The sequence below is a fragment of the Neoarius graeffei genome, chromosome 8 (assembly GCF_027579695.1).
Source record: "Neoarius graeffei isolate fNeoGra1 chromosome 8, fNeoGra1.pri, whole genome shotgun sequence".
NCBI lineage: Eukaryota > Metazoa > Chordata > Actinopteri > Siluriformes > Ariidae > Neoarius > Neoarius graeffei.
The window spans coordinates 29,818,243-29,840,743 of record NC_083576.1 but is presented as its reverse complement, the minus strand read 5'-3'; the positions used below and the strand labels follow the sequence as shown (position 1 = coordinate 29,840,743).

At 43.0% G+C, this 22,501-nt stretch overlaps 1 protein-coding gene across 2 annotated transcripts in view; it reads left to right on the top strand.

Annotated features, from left to right (window-relative positions):
* Positions 1 to 400: 400 nt before the first annotated feature.
* The window catches only part of clint1a (clathrin interactor 1a), a 79,496-nt gene continuing 57,395 nt past the window's right edge, over positions 401 to 22,501 (top strand). For both annotated transcript variants that reach the window (XM_060927555.1, XM_060927554.1), the window contains exon 1: positions 401 to 561. In XM_060927555.1, coding sequence (XP_060783538.1) covers positions 521 to 561 — 41 coding nt within the window. In that variant the 5' untranslated portion in view covers positions 401 to 520. The remainder of the gene's footprint in view (positions 562 to 22,501) is intronic.

The following is a 22,501-nucleotide window of genomic DNA, read 5'->3' as shown; positions in this document are numbered from 1 at the left end:
TATCTTTGTTGGTGAAGCCCAGTCTAAGAGAATTGAGTGTTGAAAAGGACTATGTGAAAACACTGTTAGTTATTATTAAATAACGTCTATGAAATCAACTATTAAACCATTTATTCCATTATCATATTGTTAATTGAATAATCTAGTTTAATTCCGCTATTCGATAGCGAAATCACTGGGCAAATCTAAAATATGGCCGAATAAGATTAAGTTTCCTTTCGCAATTCTAAACCTGTACCATATAATATGAGAAATAATTTGGTCAAACTCTCCCATGTACAATCTTCTCATTCAACATGGATGAATAACTACTCCCGTACTTTACGCAATGCACGCAAGTGACGTTGCAGACACATCACCGGGGTAACCTGGCCGGCCCACTGACACTCGCGCAGCCTGAAACTAGTTTGGAGAGTTGAAGGTTTTGGTTTCGCGACAGCTGGGTTTTCACAACTATTGGATTAAAAGGGCTGGAAGACGTGTGTTACCGCGACAGAAAGCCTTAATCCATTGAGTTAAGATGTTGAATATGTGGAAAGTTAGAGAACTGGTTGATAAAGCGTAAGTATTGTTTTTATTTTCGACGCTCTTTAGGCTCCGTAGTTGTACCTGTTTGAAAAGAGACACGTACTCATTCCTTGACGTCACGTCGCACTTTTTGATAGTAGCAGGCTAGTTAGCGTTAGCTAGCTAAATAAAGCGGCGAGTTTATGACCTCAGTGGCTAGTTTGGCTACTTAGCTTTCGAGATAGTTCGCCCAAGTGGGTAGCTGGCCCTGGCTTGTTAACGACATTACTCGAGGCCGGGTCTTATGTCCCAGTTTAATTTATTTATTTATCTTAAATGAAAAAGGTTCACGTTTGCACATCAACCACTTACATATATTCACTAAGTAGCTAGCATTAGCTAGAGAGTATCAACGCTAAAGTGCCTATAAACAACCAAATGCAGAGAATTTAACCAGCCGTTTCCGAGTTTTGAATGGGATTTACTAGACTGATTAGACATAAAGGGCTCATAAATCAACATGTTGGCAATGAGCTTAATAGCTATAGCGTATCAACACAAGTTCAGCTAACTTTGCTGTGCTAATACGACGCTGCTAATGTTTGAGGATTACAAGGTTACTGAAGTCGAGAGATGACCGATTACTCAGAACCTGTTTAGTACAGGGTTTGTTTCGGGTGTTCCCGAGTTGCCTGTAATAAACGCTCTTCCAGAAAATAAGTTAGGAGTGTCACGGAGTTGATGATGATGTCCAGTATCTTAAAAGACTGGTTATTGTCAGTAGCTGGGTCGGTTTATTTTAAAAGTTGACGGACATTTCCAGTTGATCTGATGATTCTAATTTCAGTCATATATAACGTTAGTTATAAACGTGGAGTGTTGTATAATTTGGAAACATTGTAAAGTAGCCTATGTGGAAAAACCGGCCTGTGAACATGGCCTACTTTTGAGCTTGCATCTCTGAACATGTGAAGGAAGAATAGATACTTCTATTATCACTACTTAAAATGAACATTGTTTTTTGGCGTCTAATTCTGAAGAATTATAGTCTTGTATGGGGAGGGAGGGTAGGCATAAATGTTTTCTTTGACACATACTACGAGCATGTGCCTAATGGGTTTCCACCCACTTCTGGCCCTTAGATGAATTGACTACACCTTAATGTAAATGGGTATGCCCACCTCACATCTAGTGTTGGCCTCCCAGAGTAGGCTCCATGTCCATCCATCCGCTTATCCATCAGTGTCACCCTGCTGACTTTGGGTGAGAGGTGGGGTACACCCTGGGCAGGTTGCCAGTCTGTCATAGGACAAACACTGAGACGAACAACAACTCGCATTCACACCTATGGGCAACTTAGAATAGCCAGTTGGCTTAATCTGCATGTTTTTGGACTGTGGGAGGAAACCAGAGCCCCTGGAGAACATGCAGACTCCACACAGAAAGGCCTCAGTCAACCAGCGGGTTAGAACCCTTGCTGTGTAGAAATTCTTGCTGTGAGGTGATATTAACCGCTGCACCTCTGTGTTACCCCCTGAATAAATGGCTTACTGAAAATGAACAAATGATGTGGTGGTTTTATACCCTGGTTCTGCATTACGTCTGCCCTGCACGACTGGAGGTTTTTCCTGCACTAATACACCCACATGAAATGAGAAGGCAATGTTAATTGTTTGATTAGTTAGATTAGGTGTATTCAAGTTCAAAGTGTTTGTCATATGCACAGTTAGGACATGTCCACTTGCACAATGAAATTCTTAGTTTGCTGTCCACCGTGAATGCCAATTACAAATAAATAAATAGGCGGAAGAAGAAAAAGGCAATATAGCACAAAAGCAAAAAGCAACAAAAACACCCAGTATAGGAAAAAATAAAGGTAAATGTAGTGCAAAATAGGTAGTGTAATACAAAAATAAGGCAATGAGCCGACGTAGCAGCAGAAGGGCAGTAATGTGTGAATGTGCAAACAATGTAACCGGTCAAGGAAACAGCAGCAAAATGGCAGTAATGTGCAAACAATTTAACCAGATGTCAAGGAACGGCAGCAAAAAGAGCAGTAATATGCAGACAAATGTAAACAATCAAGGACAGTTTACAGGGAGGTAGTCCATGGTTATAGACTCTTGTCAGCTGTTCAGGAGTCTGATGGCGGTAGGAAAGAGAGAGTTCTTTAGGCTACATCCACACGACAACGGCAACGAGATTATTATTTTTTTAAAATATCGCGTCCACATGGGCAATGGATCAGTAAAATATCAGGTCCATATGGCAACGCAACGCTTGCTGAAAATGATGCAATACACGTGCCACACCTCTACTTGCGCTGTAAGACGGTCCCATCGGAGACACCAGAACAATAGAAGTAGACGCATGCGCATAAACCCCTTCTTCTGTAGCATTAGCCACATAAAGTTTTGATTATTAATCAGTAGCGTAAAACGAAAGACGTGGAAAGAGGAATGAATGGGGGTAGATGGAAGCCGGTATGCCAACATTCTGATATCCTCCAGAATTCTTTAATGGTCCTGAATAAATTGAATGCTACACGTTGATGGATTACTTTGTTCTTCTACACCCTTTTTGAGGAATGTATTGTCGGACTTAAACCAACATCTGAAGAGGTGAGATCGCTCCTTTTTTTTTTTTTTTTCTATTTTTGCTGGCGGGATTGTTTTTTGTTTTTGGAAAGCGCACAGGCGGTGCGCGGTTTGGCACTGCTTCCGCAGTGTTTGGACTAAAGAGACTGCCCTAAGGGCTATTCTCTCACACTCTCTCTCTCACTTTGCACCATTACACAATAAATATTCACAGTGAAAATATTTTGTAAGCGCGTTTCATGAACCAAGTTATAGGATTTGTTGACAACTCGCATCGAGTTCGTTACACTTCTACCCGGCGTGAAGCACTGACAGTCATCTGGTTGTGACGTCATCATAAACAAATCCGTTCTACTCATCCAGACGACTTCGTAACGGCGCCGTTGCCGGATTTTTTCACTCTGGAACCTGTTCTCAAAAGATTTTGTTTTGGGGCACCCAAAACACTGGTGCCGTGTGGACGCCAGGCCGAAACGATAAACAGTTTTATCAGATTCACCTGAATCCGTTGCTGTGTGGACAGGGCCTTAGTCTGACAGTTTTACATTTCACACTTCTGTACCTCTGGCCTGAGGGTAGGAGTGTGAACAGTCTGTGCTGGGGGTGGGTGGGGTCTTTGAGGATGGAGGCAGCTCTCCTGTGGACTCCGCGGTGGTAGATGCTCTGCAGAGAGGGCAGTGGAGTTTTGGTGATCCTCTCAGCAGTCTTCAGCACCCTTTGCAGGCGTTTGCGGTCCATTGCTGTAGTGCTACCGCACCACACAATGATGCAGTTGGTCAGGATGCTCTCAATCACGCAGCTGTAGAAGTTCCTGAGGATCTTGGGTGACATACCAAATTTCCTCAGCCTCCTCAGAAAGTACAGTTGCTGTTGAGCCTTCCTAACCAGCTGTGTGGTGTTGAGTGTCCATGTGAACACCCAGGTATTTGAAGCTGCTCACCCTCTCCACCTCAAGCTCCTGGATGAACAGTGGCCGATGAGGTTTCCTCTCCTTCCTCATGTCCACTATCATCTCCTTCATCTTGTCCGTGTTGAGGGTGAGGTTGCTATCCTCACACCATGACACCAGACTGGCCACCTCCCTCCTGTAGGCCGTTTAGTCATCGCCAGTGATGCGTCCCATCACTGTGGTGTCGTCCGCGAACTTCAGGATGATGTCCTTGTGGGAGGTGACGCAGTCATGGGTGAACAGAGTGTAGAGGATGGGGCTGAGGACGCATCCCTGTGGAGTGCCAATGTTTGTGATGATGCTGGAGCAACAAAATATTTAAGTCGGGCTGGACTGTATTGCAATAAGTTTTCAAACATTTGTGGCTATTTTTGTGACTATGCTTTACAATTTAATTGAATACCATTTTAAACTACAAATTCCTAGTTGCTTGGCAATGATGTATGCATTTTTTAGATCTCAGGCATGAACCATGCCATTTCCTGTATGTGGACCCATGAGCCATCAAGCATCAATTCATTTTTATTTACTTTTGAAGCACTTGATGGCACTACTTTTTTTATTTATTTTGCAAGTAATTATGAAGTCAATAAAAGCAAATTGTTTTTGTATTAAAGGAAAATTAATTGCATTTCTTTATAGCTGTTAGATTTGTAGAAAAAGTAAAACCTCAGACTTGATCTGTCTGATGTTTTAGTTTGTGCTCTTGTCAGTTCAGAAAACTGAAGGAATTAAATTTTGTTGTTTTAAGTCTTTACCTGACCTATTCCCTGCAGTGTGATTTTACAGCATGGCCAGAACAACTGTGTTTGAATATACACTTGTTCAAGTGAAGGGGAACTAACTTTTTAGATTTAATACGTAGTAAAGTCTAGCAGGAAAAGGTTTTTTTTTTTTTAAATGAGTTGGAGCATTACAGGAAGCCCTTTGAGAACGTATGTATTGAGCAAACAGCAGTTACATGATGAGTCTTAACAGTAGGGAAGTTGACATGTTTTGTGAAAGCCACTATTGGCAGGAAATAAAGAAAATGCAGCAGCATATATCAGTGTAACAGATCTGGGTGGTTGTTGAGAAAGCAAAGTCAGTAGAAAATGGCCTCAATAAAAAAAAATCTCTTGAAAATGATAATAATCGTGAGGAATGGACATTGGTCTGTTTACACAGAAAACTGTGTTCTTGTTGATTGTGCTACCTTTGTGATTTACTAGGACTTGATGCTTGTGTTTAAAAAAAAAAAAACGGGTTGTTCAATGCTTATCTGCATATTGCAGACTTGTCAGTGTATACTGTGCAGCTGGTGTGTGTATAATTTTATGTATAATTGTATTCTAGTTGGCTTTTTTTTTTTTGCTCTAGAGAAGCCATGGTTTGGTCTTTTGTTACATTGTCTCCTGAAACAGAAGTAGATTGTTTTCAAAACCCATAGGTTATATAAAGTGCCACAGGTCTGCAATGGATGTTATTTTGATTCTCACACTCGGGGAACGGCGGCACGGTGGTGTAGTGGTTAGCGCTGTTGCCTCACAGTAAGAAGGTCCAGGTTCGAGCCCCGTGGCCAGCGAGGGCCTTTCTGTGCGGAGTTTGCATGTTCTCCCTGTGTCTGCGTGGGTTTCCTCCGGGTGCTCCGTTTTCCCCCACAGTCCAAAGACATGCAGATTAGGTTAACTGGTGACTCTAAATTGACCAGAGGTGTGAATGTGAGTGTGAATGGTTGTCTGTGTCAGCCCTGTGATGACCTGGCGACTTGTCCAGGGTGTACCCCGCCTTTCGCCCGTAGTCAGCTGGGATCGGCTCCAGCTTGCCTGCGACCCTGTAGAACAGGATAAAAGTGGCTAGAGATAATGAGATGATGAGATGAGGCACTTGGGGAAACTGTTTGCACTGAATTTTCTGGAGCCCCACCTAATTTTTCAGCTCTCACCTCTTGCAGAACCAGACTGCCTGTTTTATCATTCTTGCCCCTAACAGGTTTCTGATAACAACCTGTACTCAGGACTTCCTGCCCTTTTAAAGGAGAACTGAAGGCAATAAAAAAAAAATCAAAATTCTATTTCTCATTTTATTAAATATAGGAATGCATTTTTGATAGCTATTTTGTCACTGCTATAGCAAGTTGAGTGTTTGAAATATGCTATGTAATATCATTCCATATGTCAAAGCAATGGCCATAAACAAGATTTGTTGAGATCTGTGCGAGACATCGTAGGACGGAAGTAAAACCAGGGCTCGAAATTTTTTTTTTTTTTTCACCAGCCAGCTGGATTAGTTACCTTCCAAAGTAACTAGCCAAACAGAAAATCAACTAGCCAAAATTTGTTCATGTATGAATTTTACTTCTGTCAAAAATAACGCAAAAGAGAGTAGTTACCATTGTTCATGACTATTGTGCATTTATTTCAAGACCCGAGTATTTTGATACTGTTGTTAAATACATAAATGAGAACAACACAGAGCACCATAATATAATCAACAAATAATAATATATTGGGAAACTTGGTAGCTTGGTGTATGAGTATTGAAAGCAAATATATTTACTATCATGACTATAGCACCCAAAATATGTCCAACATGCTTTCTGTATTTAACCATTTATGAGAGAGTATTAGGAGCTTCATATTGACTAGGAATCAACTTGAAAAAAATTAATTATTCCATAAAAATCGTATCGCAGCCAAGGCCTACCCTGCTCCCATGTTTGCTTATAAGTCCTTTGTCGTTTCTCCTCTTCAGACCGAGGTCGCTTTGTCCCCGTCTCTGGCGGTTTCTGTACACCTTTCAGAAAATTCCACATCGCAACGTAGCTTTGGCAGATGTAGATGTAAACAACAACAAAAACACGTGTTTAAATGGGCAATAATGTGGCCACATCTATTGAATTTGATAACGTGACGTGGCAGCGAGGGCGTGGCCAAGTGTTGGTCTGTGAATGGAGGGCGGAGTCAGGGAAGGTAAGTGGTGGAATCATTGCACCTGATGGGGATTAACCTGTTTGTGTGTCTTCCCCAGTGACCACGCCCTTTTAAAAGGAGCGGAGAGCAGAGAAAGGGAGCTCTCGCTCCCCAACCAGAACACGTGTGTGTGCATGCGTGCGGCTGGGAAGTGATAAAAGGCTGAAAAGCTAGCAATAAATAGTTCATTGAGAACTCAGTTCTGGCCTGCCGTGCTTCTGTGCTCCACCCACCTGGTCCAATACTGATTACTGCAATATTCAATGAGATGCGTTATATGCATGCGCAGTAGTGAAAAACCGACATCCTGACTCGTACAAGATATGATTCGGAATTCTTTGGTATTTTCTGTCCTGCCGATAAACACATCGATTAACACAGACACGGCACGTGGCGGCTTTAGTTGATGGTGTGTCTGAATCTTCGCTTCGTACTGTATATATTTTATTTTCAACTAGCCAGCCGAGCTGGCTAGTGACAGGAATTACCCGCCAAATGAAAAATTAAGTCGCCTCGGGCGACCGGACCACCGCGAATTTCGAGCCCTGAAAACATACAGTGGAAATCAAAGTGACCAACATCTGCCAATGTTGTCAAAAGACACACGCCCTCTTTCTAATGCTGATGTCATCAAGCCGGAAGTTTTGTTTGTTTTGATAGCAGTCAGGAAAGTTTGCAAAAAGTAGGCAGTAAACATCATTTAAACTCATTTTTGTGCAATATTTAATTTGGAAAACAGTTTTCAAAATGGTGCACTGAAACCTGGCTGACACTTCACGTTTCGAAGTCTCGCACAAGTCTCATGAAGATCGCGCGTATAAGTGATGCCTGCCATGGACCAACCAAACTAAATTCAACATGGCTAAAAACCAAATAGGCCGATAAGTATAATATTTAATTGCAGTTAGTTGCCAATACGAGTCACGATATAAGGTTGCTAAAACCGAAAAAGTAATTGAATAACACGTTAATTAAGAAATAAAGCAAGTTTAAAAATGGCTTCAGTTCTTTAATAAGCGCTGTGTGAATACCTAAACAGTTATTACCTAAAGATGTGTTATTGTTCATAATGGACTAATGTTGGAACAGTAACTTCCCACACACACAAAGGCTATGTTTACATTACGTCGAATCAGCGGATCATCAGATTAACGTTCTTAAAACGATTCGCGTTTACACTAAAACCGTTAGCCGTGCACACAGCAACGCCAATACACGGATACGCTCGGCTCCGCAGGCATCCTGCACTCCAAATCACTCCGCCCTGAACAGCGAGTGCCCTCTGGAGGGTGCGCACTCCGGCCCTGCGCAGCTCACACAGCACGCGAGTGAAGTGCACAAGCCACGATTCGGGACTGAGCCGCTGTGTGTGAGATCCCAGCGCATATCACTTACTACTTGCAAGTGGAAGGATGGCAAGCCTAAAGACAATCATAACTACACAATGGGCAGTATTTGCATCAGTATTTGCAGTATTTTCATACTTTTATACTCTTTAATGGCGTCACATGACCAACGCCAGCGAATCAGGAAGGTGGATGTCACAGTGACGTTGTCCAATGAGACGCCAGCTAGAGCTCAGCACAGCGTATCCGCGTATTTTGAATGTTTACACAGCACCGGAGCTGACACGATCTGGATTGAATACGTGGACGCTGGCGGATTCCCGTTTCCAAGCGTTTCCAGGCGGTTTAATGTAAACGGACAGTGCATCCACGAAGAAAACGAGACAGATACGGTCTAGTGTAAACGTAGCCAAACAAGAACAGGGTGTGGTTGGGGGACCATGCAGTTGCAATTTTGATGAAGGTGTTGAGGATGTTTGTGTGTTATCTGATTCAACATAACTAGCTAACCACCAAATTCAAAGCAACTGGCACTGATAATTCTAAGGAAAGGAGAAGCTTTACTAGGTCTATCAGAATCTCTTCTCTCCTCATTGCTTTCAGGTTTTTCTCCATTGCTTTACCAGAACCAATACAAACCTGGGACTATCCATATGCTGGTAGTGTGTGTTGCTTTCCCATTGTGTAAATTAACCTATGAAAATGAGTTTCTCTGGATGTTATTGGGTTGTTACCTGATCAACACTGGTAGTAAAATTCAAATAAATAAATTGAAATTCAAATTAATGTTTTTGAAATGAAACCAGGTTAAGCTTGTGTGCATGGCATTGTTCAATTCTTCTCTCATAGAGTTAAAGTAATATGTCTTGTGCTTATGTTAGTTTTAATGGTGGTGTGCAGTGGCGTCTCGTCCATTGGGGCAGGAAGCGTAGAACCCCAGCATGTATATATCAGCCAAATGTCAATTTTCATGATGTACTCATTCATAACTCTACATTTTTAAAAATTCTTGTTAAATACTAATTACCTCTTTTGAGTGTCCAGATATTGTTAGTGGACAGATTACCCAGCAAACCAGGCTTGTAGTACTCGAGTCCAACTCGTGCCCTAATTTTAAGGACTCGTGACTCGACTTGGACTTGAGCACTGATGACTTGGACTTGTGCATTAGGTAAATTGGAGACAAGGACTCGGATTTTTTCTTTATTTTTTGTAACATACCATAATAATTTGGCATAAGATATTTATATCTACATTAATTTTTGTACTAATTTTGTGCAAGAATGTCACACCTGCGCGCCTTGGCATGTGCATCAGATAGACTCTTGGGCACGCTCCGGACAGTGTGCGCACGCCGTAAACGACTCGCACCTGCACAGGATTAAGGCACCATCAGCGCACCTATATAAAAACTGTGAGAACACACTTACTTTGTGAAGTATTGAGTTGTGTTGCTGACACATTACGGAGCCTTATTTCCTTCTTTGGTTTCCTGATCCCTGATTTCCTGTTTCTCGTCTTTGATTCTGCGGAGTCTATGATAGCCTGTTTGTGCCTTGCTCGACCTATTGCCTGTTTCACCATTTTATGATTTTGCCTGCCGTTATGGATTGTTTACCTGTCGTTTTACTTTTATTAATAAACACACCTTCTGCCCTTACATCCGTCTCCCAACCATCTCTGACAGGATACTTTGCACTCCCTGATAAAGAAAATGCACATTCACTTGTTCATACGTCATCTTCAGGAACAAAGTAACGCTAATGGCGCTAAAACGGCCACTGTCAAATGGTGTGGTTGGAGCCTTGTTCTCGGACTTGACTCCGATCAATAGTCGACTCACCTTTTTTTTTTTTTTTTTTTATATAAATGACAGACTTGAACACTCTGGACTCGAGGTTTAGTGACTTGACTACAACACTGCAGTAAACTGATGCTCCATTGATATGCTCGCCTTTTTAAAGGTTACACCAGGGGTTTTCGGTCCAATCTGCAAAGGGATAGGGAGCAGCAGGCTATCATTCCAGCCAAACAGGAGGCATGACTTTAATAGTTGATTGGAGACCGAGATGCGCTGCTTAAGCCAGTGGAATCGGGTCCTCTGCAGCTGAGACTGAAGACCTTGCGTTACGCTGGAGTCATCAAACTACGGCCCGTGGGCCAACTCCGGCCCTATGAGGCAATTCCCAAAAGTGGTCATGGCCTATTTTTTTTTTTTTTTAATTGCTTTTTGGCAAATAATAACATGTCTGCATCTTGTATTTTGTTGATTTTATCAATTAAAATTGATATTTAGTTATAAAATGAACTATTCATGTTTTCCGAATTTTCGTCATATGCTCGCGATCAAGCAGTGACAGGCAGCGCACACGCAGAGAACGGTCAGTGTTCAGGACAGCAAAATGGCTAGCGGTCAGCGAAAAGTTGACAGAGAGTGCAGAGTTTTTAAAGAACAGTGGACCACCGGTTATTTTTTCGTTCAGTGTAAGGACCGTGCAGTTTGTCTTGTATGTAAAGAAAGTGTGTCGGTTTTCAAAGAATATAATCTGCATCGTCACTACGAAACCTGCGACAAAGAGTATGCTAGTTTGCGAGGGCAAATGAGAGGACAGGATTTGGAGGATGAAATGCGGACTGGCTGCACAACAGACTGTATTCCTTCGCCAAACCCAGATCAACCAGGCTGCTGTCCGAGCTAGCTATAAGGTAGCTCACCTACTAGCTACCCATGGAAAGCTGTTTACTGATGGGGACTTTGTTAAAGTATGCATGCTTGCTGTGGCCGAGGAGGTGTGTCCCGACAAGAAGGATGCGCTCAACGCGGTGAGTCTCTCTGCACCTACTACTCTATGACCAGGCGAACCGAAGATTTGGGGGACAACATGTATGACCAGCTGAATGAGAGAGCATCAGAATTCGAGTTTTTTGCTTTGGCCATGGATGAGAGCAATGACGTGCAGGACACAGCACAACTGCTGTGATCTATTGCTCATATTATAATTTCACTTTTTTTTTAATGTATTTATTTTATAGGCCTATTTATTTGACCTTTATTAAGTGCTGCACACTTATTATTAATATTATTAATAATATCAACAGGCCTACCTACAATTTATAATTTTCCACTCACCTTTGCCAGTGTCAATCACCTCAACTAGGCAGATGTTTCTTACCTTGACAGCTTTGATGTTATTTTCATTAGAAAATAAATAAATGGAATATCTGTGGTATTTCAAATTAAAAAGTGTGAAGACTCGATTACTACTTTTGCAAACCACTAGTAAAGATAAACAAATATGTGCCAGGAATCAAGTGTTGATATACGTAGTAGTGTGAATATAGTAGTGGGGATGGCTGTGCCAGGCTAGTAATCTCTACTACACAATGAGGTGGTCATATTTGTCTGGGTCATACAACTCTATGTTGTTATAGCTGACCCGACCCCGGCCCCCCATCACAGTCAGGAACGACAATGTGGCCCCCAGAGAAAAAAGTTTGGTGATCCCTGTGTTGCGCAATCATGGAGCACATGCTCACTGCGCCATTTGTCTTAGTTATTATTGCACCTAGTGGTCAAAAGTAGGAACACTAACAGAGGCCAATTGGAATATTAAAGCCGCAAGCGGCCTCGACGGGCCCTCGCGCCAGCGGCCAAGGGGGGCGGTGGCATGCGTCCCCGCAAAATACCTTCCACAGCTTCTTTGGCAAGAGACATTACTCCCACAATGGTGACAAAGCACAGAATTGGACACAGAGTACACGGTGCGCTGAGATGTTGTCATGGACAGAACATTTTATGCCATGGCTTCCCAACCAAATTAATGTATTGACCTCATCAGTCACCAAGCTATAGCTACATAGGATTGTCTTCTGTTAGACATCTATTAGTCTGTATGTAACGCTACAACACTTGCTCCCGACTGCCTACCCATTCCCCACAAGTCATGTGTGTTTAAGGCAACCAAAACAACATACTCCTGGTGCCTCATGATTGTAAACACCTCTCCTGCAACTGCTACAGCGCAATGAGCGCCCCCAGTGGTGAAAGTTCACCAAATTTGGTATACATGTCAAGGGACCTATGAAGAGTTGTTTTGTAAAGTTTGATCAAGTTTGACCAATCAGAAGCCGAGATATAAATTGTTGCCTGAAAACAGTGCCCCCAGTGGCAAAAGTTCACAAAATTTGGCAAATATGTTAGGTGACCTGTTAAGAGTGTGCGTATCAAGTTTGACCAAGATTGAGAAAATAGAAGATGAGATATTGATTTTTGAAGAATAAATTTTTTGGTTTCTCCCATGTCAGTAGGTGGCGCTATGCTGCACATGAGCGATTATGAGTTGGAAAAATAAGTGTCTACAACAGCAACGTACTATCACAAGGTAGTGGTGTGAAGGAGAAGCATTATGGAATTATTTACCAAAAACCTGTTTTGGAGCAATTGCGTTGGCCAAAAACAGCACCCCCCATGGACGTAAATTCCCAAAATGTGGTATACATGACATGGGAGGTAGTAAGAGGGTGGCCGTGAAGTTTGACCAAATTTGAGGAAAGATTGGATTTTTTGCCCAAAAATAGCGCCCCCAGTGGCGAAATATCACAGAAATTGGGTAACATGTCAGATGCCCAATGAGTGATTTGCGTGTGAAGTATGAGCAGTTTTGAGCAATTTGAAGATATGTTATGAATTTTTAAGCATGTAAAATTTTGCATTGAAAATTGATTGACGTATAACTTCTGAACGGTTTATTCTACGTGAAACGTATTTAGGAACTTTTGTCAGCCATGTCTGTAGATGATGTGTATCAATTTTGGTGACATTCCTATGAACGGTCTAGGAGGAGTTGCGCCGTTTTCGTGGCCATGCATTTCGCACAAAGGTGAAATTACCTTACTTCCTGTTGGGCGTGGCTAATGCATTGGCATTACATTTTTGTCCGGCTTAGTGAGATACATATGCGTACCAAATGGCATGCCACTACTACAAACTACATGGCAACCAGGCACCTTAATGCGGGAGGCCAAAATCACAATGAGTTAGGGGGCGCTATAGAGGCCCTGAGGCCCGCCTGGATCTGGGCTTCTGGTTCTCAGTAGCGGTGGGAGTCTAAGAAAAAGGAGCCAAATCTCGTGCGATGTCGACCATGGCAAGCGCCCCAAAAAGGGTCTTGTAAAGAGTTTGCTTGCCAAGTTTGACAAATCAGAAGCTGCAATATCATTTCTGCCATAACCCGCACCCCCAGGGGCGAAAGTGCACAAAATTTGGCGTACATGTCAGGTGAGCTATGAAGAGTTTGCGTATGAAGTTTGATGACAATTGAGTAAACAGAAGATGAGATATAGATTTTTGAAGAATAAATTTTTTGGTTTTTCCCATGTCAGTAGGTGGCGCTATGCTGTACATGAGTGATTATGAGATGGAAAAATAAGTGTCCACAACAGCAACGCACTATCACAAGGTAGTGGTGTGAAGGAAAAGCATTATGGAATAATTTACCAAAAACCCGTTTTGGAGAAATTGCATCGGCCAAAAACAGCGCCCCCCATGGACGAAAATTCCCAAAACGTGGTATACATGACACGGGAGGTAGTAAGAGGGTGGCCGTGAAGTTTGACCAAATTTGAGGAAAGATTGGATTTTTTGCCCAAAAATAGCGCCCCCAGTGGCGAAATATCACAGAAATTGGGTAACATGTCAGAAGCCCAATGAGTGATTAGGGTGTGAAGTATGAGCAGTGTTGAGCAATTAGAAGATTTGTTATGAATTTTTTAGCATGTAAAATTTTGAAGTGAAAATTGATTGACGTATAACTTCTGAATGGTTTATCCTACGTGAAACGTATTTAGTAACTTTTGTCAGCCATGTCTGTAGATGATGTGTATCAATTTTGGTGACATTCCTATGAACGGTCTAGGAGGAGTTGCGCCGTCTTCGTGGCCATGCATTTCACACAAAAGTGAAATTACCTCACTTCCTGTTGGGCGTGGCTAATGCATTGGCATTACATTTTTGTCCGGCTTAGTGAGATACATATGCATACCAAATGGCATGCCACTACTACAAACTATATGGCAACCAGGCACCTTAATGCGGGAGGCCAAAATCACAACGACTTAGGGGGCGCTATAGAGGCCCTGAGCCCCGGCCAAGTGTGGGCTTTTGGTTCTGAGTAGCGGTGGCAATTCTCGGAAGTGGCGCCAAATTTCGCGCGTTTTCGCCCATGGCAAGCGCCCCGAAAATGGCCCAACAGCGGAGAAAAATAAAGAAGAATAATTAAAGCCGCAAGCGGCCTCGACGGGCCCTCGCGCCAGCGGCCAAGGGGGGCGGGGGCATGCGTCCCCGCGAAATACCTTCCACAGCTTCTTTGGCAAGAGACATTACTCCCACAATGGTGACAAAGCACAGAATTGGACACAGAGTACACGGTGCGCTGAGATGTTGTCATGGACAGAACATTTTATGCCATGGCTTCCCAACCAAATTAATGTATTTACCTCATCAGTCACCAAGCTATAGCTACATAGGACTGTCTTCTGTTAGACATCTATTAGTCTGTATGTAACGCTACAACACTTGCTCCCGACTGCCTACCCATTCCCCACAAGTCATGTGTGTTTAAGGCAACCAAAACAACATACTCCTGGTGCCTCATGATTGTAAAGAGCTCTCCTGCAACTGCTACAGTGCAATGAGCGCCCCCAGTGGTCCACAAGTCATGTGTGTTTAAGGCAACCAAAACAACATACTCCTGGTGCCTCATGATTGTAAACACCTCTCCTGCAACTGCTACAGTGCAATGAGCGCCCCCAGTGGTCCACAAGTCATGTGTGTTTAAGGCAACCAAAACAACATACTCCTGGTGCCTCATGATTGTAAACACCTCTCCTGCAACTGCTACAGCGCAATGAGCGCCCCCAGTGGTGAAAGTTCACCAAATTTGGTATACATGTCAAGGGACCTATGAAGAGTTGTTTTGTAAAGTTTGATCAAGTTTGACCAATGAGAAGCCGAGATATAAATTGTTGCCTGAAAACAGCGCCCCCAGTGGCAAAAGTTCACAAACTTTGGCACATATGTCAGGTGACCTGTTAAGAGTGTGCGTATCAAGATTGAGAAAATAGAAGATGAGATATTGATTTTTGAAGAATAAATTTTTTGGTTTCTCCCATGTCAGTAGGTGGCGCTATGCTGCACATGAGCGATTATGAGTTGGAAAAATAAGTGTCTACAACAGCAACGTACTATCACAAGGTAGTGGTGTGAAGGAGAAGCATTATGGAATTATTTACCAAAAACCTGTTTTGGAGCAATTGCGTTGGCCAAAAACAGCGCCCCCCATGGACGAAAATTCCCAAAATGAGGTGTACATGACATGGGAGGTAGTAAGAGGGTGGCCGTGAAGTTTGACCAAATTTGAGGAAAGATTGGATTTTTTGCCCAAAAATAGCGCCCCCAGTGGCGAAATATCACAGAAATTGGGTATCATGTCAGATGCCCAATGAGTGATTTGCGTGTGAAGTATGAGCAGTTTTGAGCAATTTGAAGATATGTTATGAATTTTTAAGCATGTAAAATTTTGCATTGAAAATTGATTGACGTATAACTTCTGAACGGTTTATTCTACGTGAAACGTATTTAGGAACTTTTGTCAGCCATGTCTGTAGATGATGTGTATCAATTTTGGTGACATTCCTATGAACGGTCTAGGAGGAGTTGCGCCGTTTTCGTGGCCATGCATTTCGCACAAAAGTGAAATTACCTTACTTCCTGTTGGGCGTGGCTAATGCATTGGCATTACATTTTTGTCCGGTTTAGTGAGATACATATGCGTACCAAATGGCATGCCACTACTACAAACTACATGGCAACCAGGCACCTTAATGCGGGAGGCCAAAATCACAATGAGTTAGGGGGCGCTATAGAGGCCCTGAGGCCCGCCTGGATCTGGGCTTCTGGTTCTCAGTAGCGGTTGCAGTCTAAGAAAAAGGAGCCAAATTTCGTGCGATGTCGACCATGGCAAGCGCCCCAAAAAGGGTCTTGTAAAGAGTTTGCTTGCCAAGTTTGACAAATCAGAAGCTGCAATATCATTTCTGCCATAACCCGCACCCCCAGGGGCGAAAGTGCACAAAATTTGGCGTACATGTCAGGTGAGCTATGAAGAGTTTGCGTATGAAGTTTGATGACAATTGAGTAAACAGAAGATGAGATATAGATTTTTGAAGAATAAATTTTTTGGTTTTTCCCATGTCAGTAGGTGGCGCTATGCTGTACATGAGTGATTATGAGATGGAAAAATAAGTGTCCACAACAGCAACGCACTATCACAAGGTAGTGGTGTAAAGGAAAAGCATTATGGAATAATTTACCAAAAACCCGTTTTGGAGAAATTGCGTCGGCCAAAAACAGCGCCCCCCATGGACGAAAATTCCCAAAATGTGGTATACATGACATGGGAGGTAGTAAGAGGGTGGCCGTGAAGTTTGACCAAATTTGAGGAACGATTGGATTTTTTGCCCAAAAATAGCGCCCCCAGTGGCGAAATATCACAGAAATTGGGTAACATGTCAGAAGCCCAATGAGTGATTAGCGTGTGAAGTATGAGCAGTGTTGAGCAATTAGAAGATTTGTTATGAATTTTTTAGCATGTAAAATTTTGAAGTGAAAATTGATTGACGTATAACTTCTGAACGGTTAATGCAACGTGAAACGTATTTAGTAACTTTTGTCAGCCATGTCTGTAGATGATGTGTATCAATTTTGGTGACATTGCTATGAACGGTCTAGGAGGAGTTGCGCCGTCTTCGTGGCCATGCATTTCACACAAAAGTGAAATTACCTCACTTCCTGTTGGGCGTGGCTAATGCATTGGCAATACATTTTTGTCCGGCTTAGTGAGATACATATGCATACCAAATGGCATGCCACTACTACAAACTATATGGCAACCAGGCACCTTAATGCGGGAGGCCAAAATCACAACGACTTAGGGGGCGCTATAGAGGCCCTGAGCCCCGGCCAAGTGTGGGCTTTTGGTTCTGAGTAGCGGTGGCAATTCTCGGAAGTGGCGCCAAATTTCGCGCGTTTTCGCCCATGGCAAGCGCCCCGAAAATGGCCCAACAGCGGAGAAAAATAAAGAAGAAGAATAATTAAAGCCGCAAGCGGCCTCGACGGGCCCTCGCGCCAGCGGCCAAGGGGGGCGGGGGCATGCGTCCCCGCGAAAGACCTTCCACAGCTTCTTCGGCAAGAGACATTACTCCCACAACGGCGACAAAGCACAGAAATGGACACAGAGTACACGGTGCGCTGAGATGTTGTCATGGACAGAACATTTTATGCCATGGCTTTCCAACCAAATTAATGTATTTACCTCATCAATCACCAAGCTATAGCTACATAGGATTGTCTTCTGTTAGACATCTATTAGTCTGTATGTAATGCTACAACACTTGCTCCCGACTGCCTACCCATTCCCCACAAGTCATGTGTGTTTAAGGCAACCAAAACAACATAATCCTGGTGCCTCATGATTGTAAACACCTGTCCTGCAACTGCTACAGCGCAATGAGCGCCCCCAGTGGTGAAAGTTCACCAAATTTGGTATACATGTCAAGGGACCTATGAAGAGTTGTTGTTTCAAGTTTGATCAAGTTTGACCAATCAGAAGCCGAGATATAATTTGTTGCCTGAAAACAGCGCCCTCAGTGGCAAAAGTTCACAAAATTTGGCACATATGTCAGGTGAACTGTTAAGAGTGTGCGAATCAAGTTTGATCAAGATTGAGTAAATAGATTAGATATTGATTTTTGAAGAATAAATATTTTGGTTTTTCCCATGTCAGTAGGTGGCGCTATGCTGCACATGAGCGATTATGAGTTGGAAAAATAAGTGTCTACAACAGCAACGTACTGTCACAAGGTAGTGGTGTGAAGGAAAAGCATTATGGAATTATTTACCAAAAACCCGTTTTGGAGCAATTGCGTCGGCCAAAAACAGCGCCCCCCATGGACGAAAATTCCCAAAATGTGGTATACATGACATGGGAGGTAGTAAGAGGGTGGCCGTGAAGTTTGACCACATTTGAGGAAAGATTGGATTTTTTGCCCAAAAATAGCGCCCCCAGTGGCGAAATATCACAGAAATTGGGTAACATGTCAGAAGCCCAATGAGTGATTTCCCTGTGAAGTATGAGCAGTTTTGAGCAATTAGAAGATTTGTTATGAATTTTTAAGAATGTAAAATTTTGCATTGAAAATTGATTGACGTATAACTTCTGAACGGTTTATCCTACGTGAAACGAATTCAGAAACTTTTGTCAGCCATGTCTGTAGATGATGTCTATCAATTTTGGTGACATTCCTATGAACGGCCTAGGAGGAGTTGTGCCGTCTTCGTGGCCATGCATTTCGCACAAAAGTGAAATTACCTCACTTCCTGTGGGGCGTGGCTAATGCATTGGCATTACATTTTTGTCCGGCTTAGTGAGATACATATGCGTCCCAAAGGGCATGCCACTAATACAAACTACATGGCAACCAGGCACCTTAATGCGAGAGGCAAAAATCACAACACGTTAGGGGGCGCTATAGAGGCCCCGAGGCCCGCCTGGATCTGGGCTTCTGGTTCTCAGTAGCGGTGGCAGTCCAAGAAAAAGGGGCAAAATTTCGAGCGTTGTCGACCATGGCAAGCGCCCCAATAAGGGTCTTGTAAAGAGTTTGCTTGCCAAGTTTGACAAATCAGAAGCTGCAATATCATTTTTGCCATAACCAGCACCCCCAGTGGCGAAAGTGCACAAAATTTGGGATATATGTCAGGTGAGCTATGAAGAGTCTGCGTATGAAGTTTGATGACAATTGAGTAAATAGAAGATGAGATATAGATTTTTGAAGAATAAAATTTTTGGTTTTTCCCATGTCAGTAGGTGGCGCTATGCTATACATGAGCAAGTATGAGACGGAAAAATAAGTGTCCACAACAGCAACGTACTATCACAAGGTAGTGGTGTGAAGGAAAAGCATTATGGAATTATTAACCAAAAACCCGTTTTGGAGAAATTGCGTCGGCCAAAAACAGCGCCCCCCATGGACGAAAATTCCCAAAATGTGGTATACATGACATGGGAGGTAGTAAGAGGGAGGCCGTCAAGTTTGACCAAATTTGAGGAAAGATTGGATATTTTGCCCAAAAATAGCGCCCCCAGTGGCGAAATATCACAGAAATTGGGTAACATGTCAGAAGCCCAATGAGTGATTAGCGTGTGAAGTATGAGCAGTGTTGAGCAATTAGAAGATTTGTTATGAATTTTTTAGCATGTAAAATTTTGAAGTGAAAATTGATTGACGTATAACTTCTGAACGGTTTATGCTACGTGAAACGTATTTAGTAACTTTTGTCAGCCATGTCTGCAGATGAGGATTATCAATTTTGGTGACATTCCCATGAACGGTCTAGGAGGAGTTGCGCCGTCTTCGTGGCCATGCATTTCGCACAAAAGTGAAATTACCTCACTTCCTGTTGGGCGTGGCTAATGCATTGGCATTACATTTTTGTCCGGCTTAGTGAGATACATATGCGTTCCAAATGGCATGCCACTACTACAAACTACATGGCAACCAGGCACCTTAATGCGGGAGGCCAAAATCACAATGACTTAGGGGGCGCTATAGAGGCCCTGAGGCCCGGCCAAGTTTGGGCTTTTGGTTCTGAGTAGCGGTGGCAATTCTCGGAACTGGCGCCAAATTTCGTGCGTTTTCGCCCATGGCAAGCGCCCCGAAAATGGCCCAACAGCGGAGAAAAATAAAGAAGAAGAAGAAGACGGAAGAAGAAGAATAATAATAGTGAACTCTTACAAGAACAATAGGGCCTTCGCCCTATAGGGCTCGGGCCCTAATTAAAGCCGCAAGCGGCCTCGACGGGCCCTCGCGCCAGCGGCCAAGGGGGGCGGGGGCATGTGTCCCCGCGAAATACCTTCCACAGCTTCTTTGGCAAGAGACATTACTCCCACAATGGTGACAAAGCACATAATTGGACACAGAGTACACGGTGCGCTGAGATGTTGTCATGGACAGAACATTTTATGCCATGGCTTCCCAACCAAATTAATGTATTTACCTCATCAGTCACCAAGCTATAGCTACATAGGATTGTCTTCTGTTAGACATCTATTAGTCTGTATGTAACGCTACAACACTTGCTCCCGACTGCCTACCCATTCCCCACAAGTCATGTGTGTTTAAGGCAACCAAAACAACATACTCCTGGTGCCTCATGATTGTAAACACCTCTCCTGCAACTGCTACAGCGCAATGAGCGCCCCCAGTGGTGAAAGTTCACCAAATTTGGTATACATGTCAAGGGACCTATGAAGAGTTGTTTTGTAAAGTTTGATCAAGTTTGACCAATGAGAAGCCGAGATATAAATTGTTGCCTGAAAACAGCGCCCCCAGTGGCAAAAGTTCACAAAATTTGGCACATATGTCAGGTGACCTGTTACGAGTGTGTGTATCAAGTTTGATCAAGATTGAGAAAATAGAAGATGAGATATTGATTTTTGAAGAATAAATTTTTTGGTTTCTCCCATGTCAGTAGGTGGCGCTATGCTACAACACTTGCTCCCGACTGCCTACCCATTCCCCACAAGTCATGTGTGTTTAAGGCAACCAAAACAACATACTCCTGGTGCCTCATGATTGTAAACACCTCTCCTGCAACTGCTACAGTGCAATGAGCGCCCCCAGTGGTCCACAAGTCATGTGTGTTTAAGGCAACCAAAACAACATACTCCTGGTGCCTCATGATTGTAAACACCTCTCCTGCAACTGCTACAGCGCAATGAGCGCCCCCAGTGGTGAAAGTTCACCAAATTTGGTATACATGTCAAGGGACCTATGAAGAGTTGTTTTGTAAAGTTTGATCAAGTTTGACCAATCAGAAGCCGAGATATAAATTGTTGCCTGAAAACAGCGCCCCCAGTGGCAAAAGTTCACAAAATTTGGCACATATGTCAGGTGAAATGTTAAGAGTGTGTGTATCAAGTTTGATCAAGATTGAGAAAATAGAAGATGAGATATTGATTTTTGAATAATAAATTTTTTTGGTTTCTCCCATGTCAGTAGGTGGCGCTAAGCTGCACATGAGCGATTATGAGTTGGAAAAATAAGTGTCTACAACAGCAACGTACTGTCACAAGGTAGTGGTGTGAAGGAGAAGCATTATGGAATTATTTACCAAAAACCTGTTTTGGAGCAATTGCGTTGGTCAAAAACAGCGCCCCCCATGGACGAAAATTCCCAAAATGAGGTGTACATGACATGGGAGGTAGTAAGAGGGTGGCCGTGAAGTTTGACCAAATTTGAGGAAAGATTGGATTTTTTGCCCAAAAATAGCGCCCCCAGTGGCGAAATATCACAGAAATTGGGTAACATGTCAGATGCCCAATGAGTGATTTGCGTGTGAAGTATGAGCAGTTTTGAGCAATTTGAAGATATGTTATGAATTTTTAAGCATGTAAAATTTTGCATTGAAAATTGATTGACGTATAACTTCTGAACGGTTTATTCTACGTGAAACGTATTTAGGACCTTTTGTCAGCTATGTCTGTAGATGATGTGTATCAATTTTGGTGACATTCCTATGAACGGTCTAGGAGGAGTTGGGCCGTTTTCGTGGCCATGCATTTCGCACAAAAGTGAAATTACCTTACTTCCTGTTGGGCGTGGCTAATGCATTGGCATTACATTTTTGTCCGGCTTAGTGAGATACATATCCGTACCAAATGGCATGCCACTACTACAAACTACATGGCAACCAGGCACCTTAATGCGGGAGGCCAAAATCACAATGAGTTAGGGGGCGCTATAGAGGCCCTGAGGCCCGCCTGGATCTGGGCTTCTGGTTCTCAGTAGCGGTGGGAGTCTAAGAAAAAGGAGCCAAATTTCGTGCGATGTCGACCATGGCAAGCGCCCCAAAAAGGGTCTTGTAAAGAGTTTGCTTGCCAAGTTTGACAAATCAGAAGCTGCATTCATTTGACAAATCATTTCTGCCATAACCCGCACCCCCAGGGGCGAAAGTGCACAAAATTTGGCATACATGTCAGGTGAGCTATGAAGAGTTTGCGTATGAAGTTTGATGACAATTGAGTAAACAGAAGATGA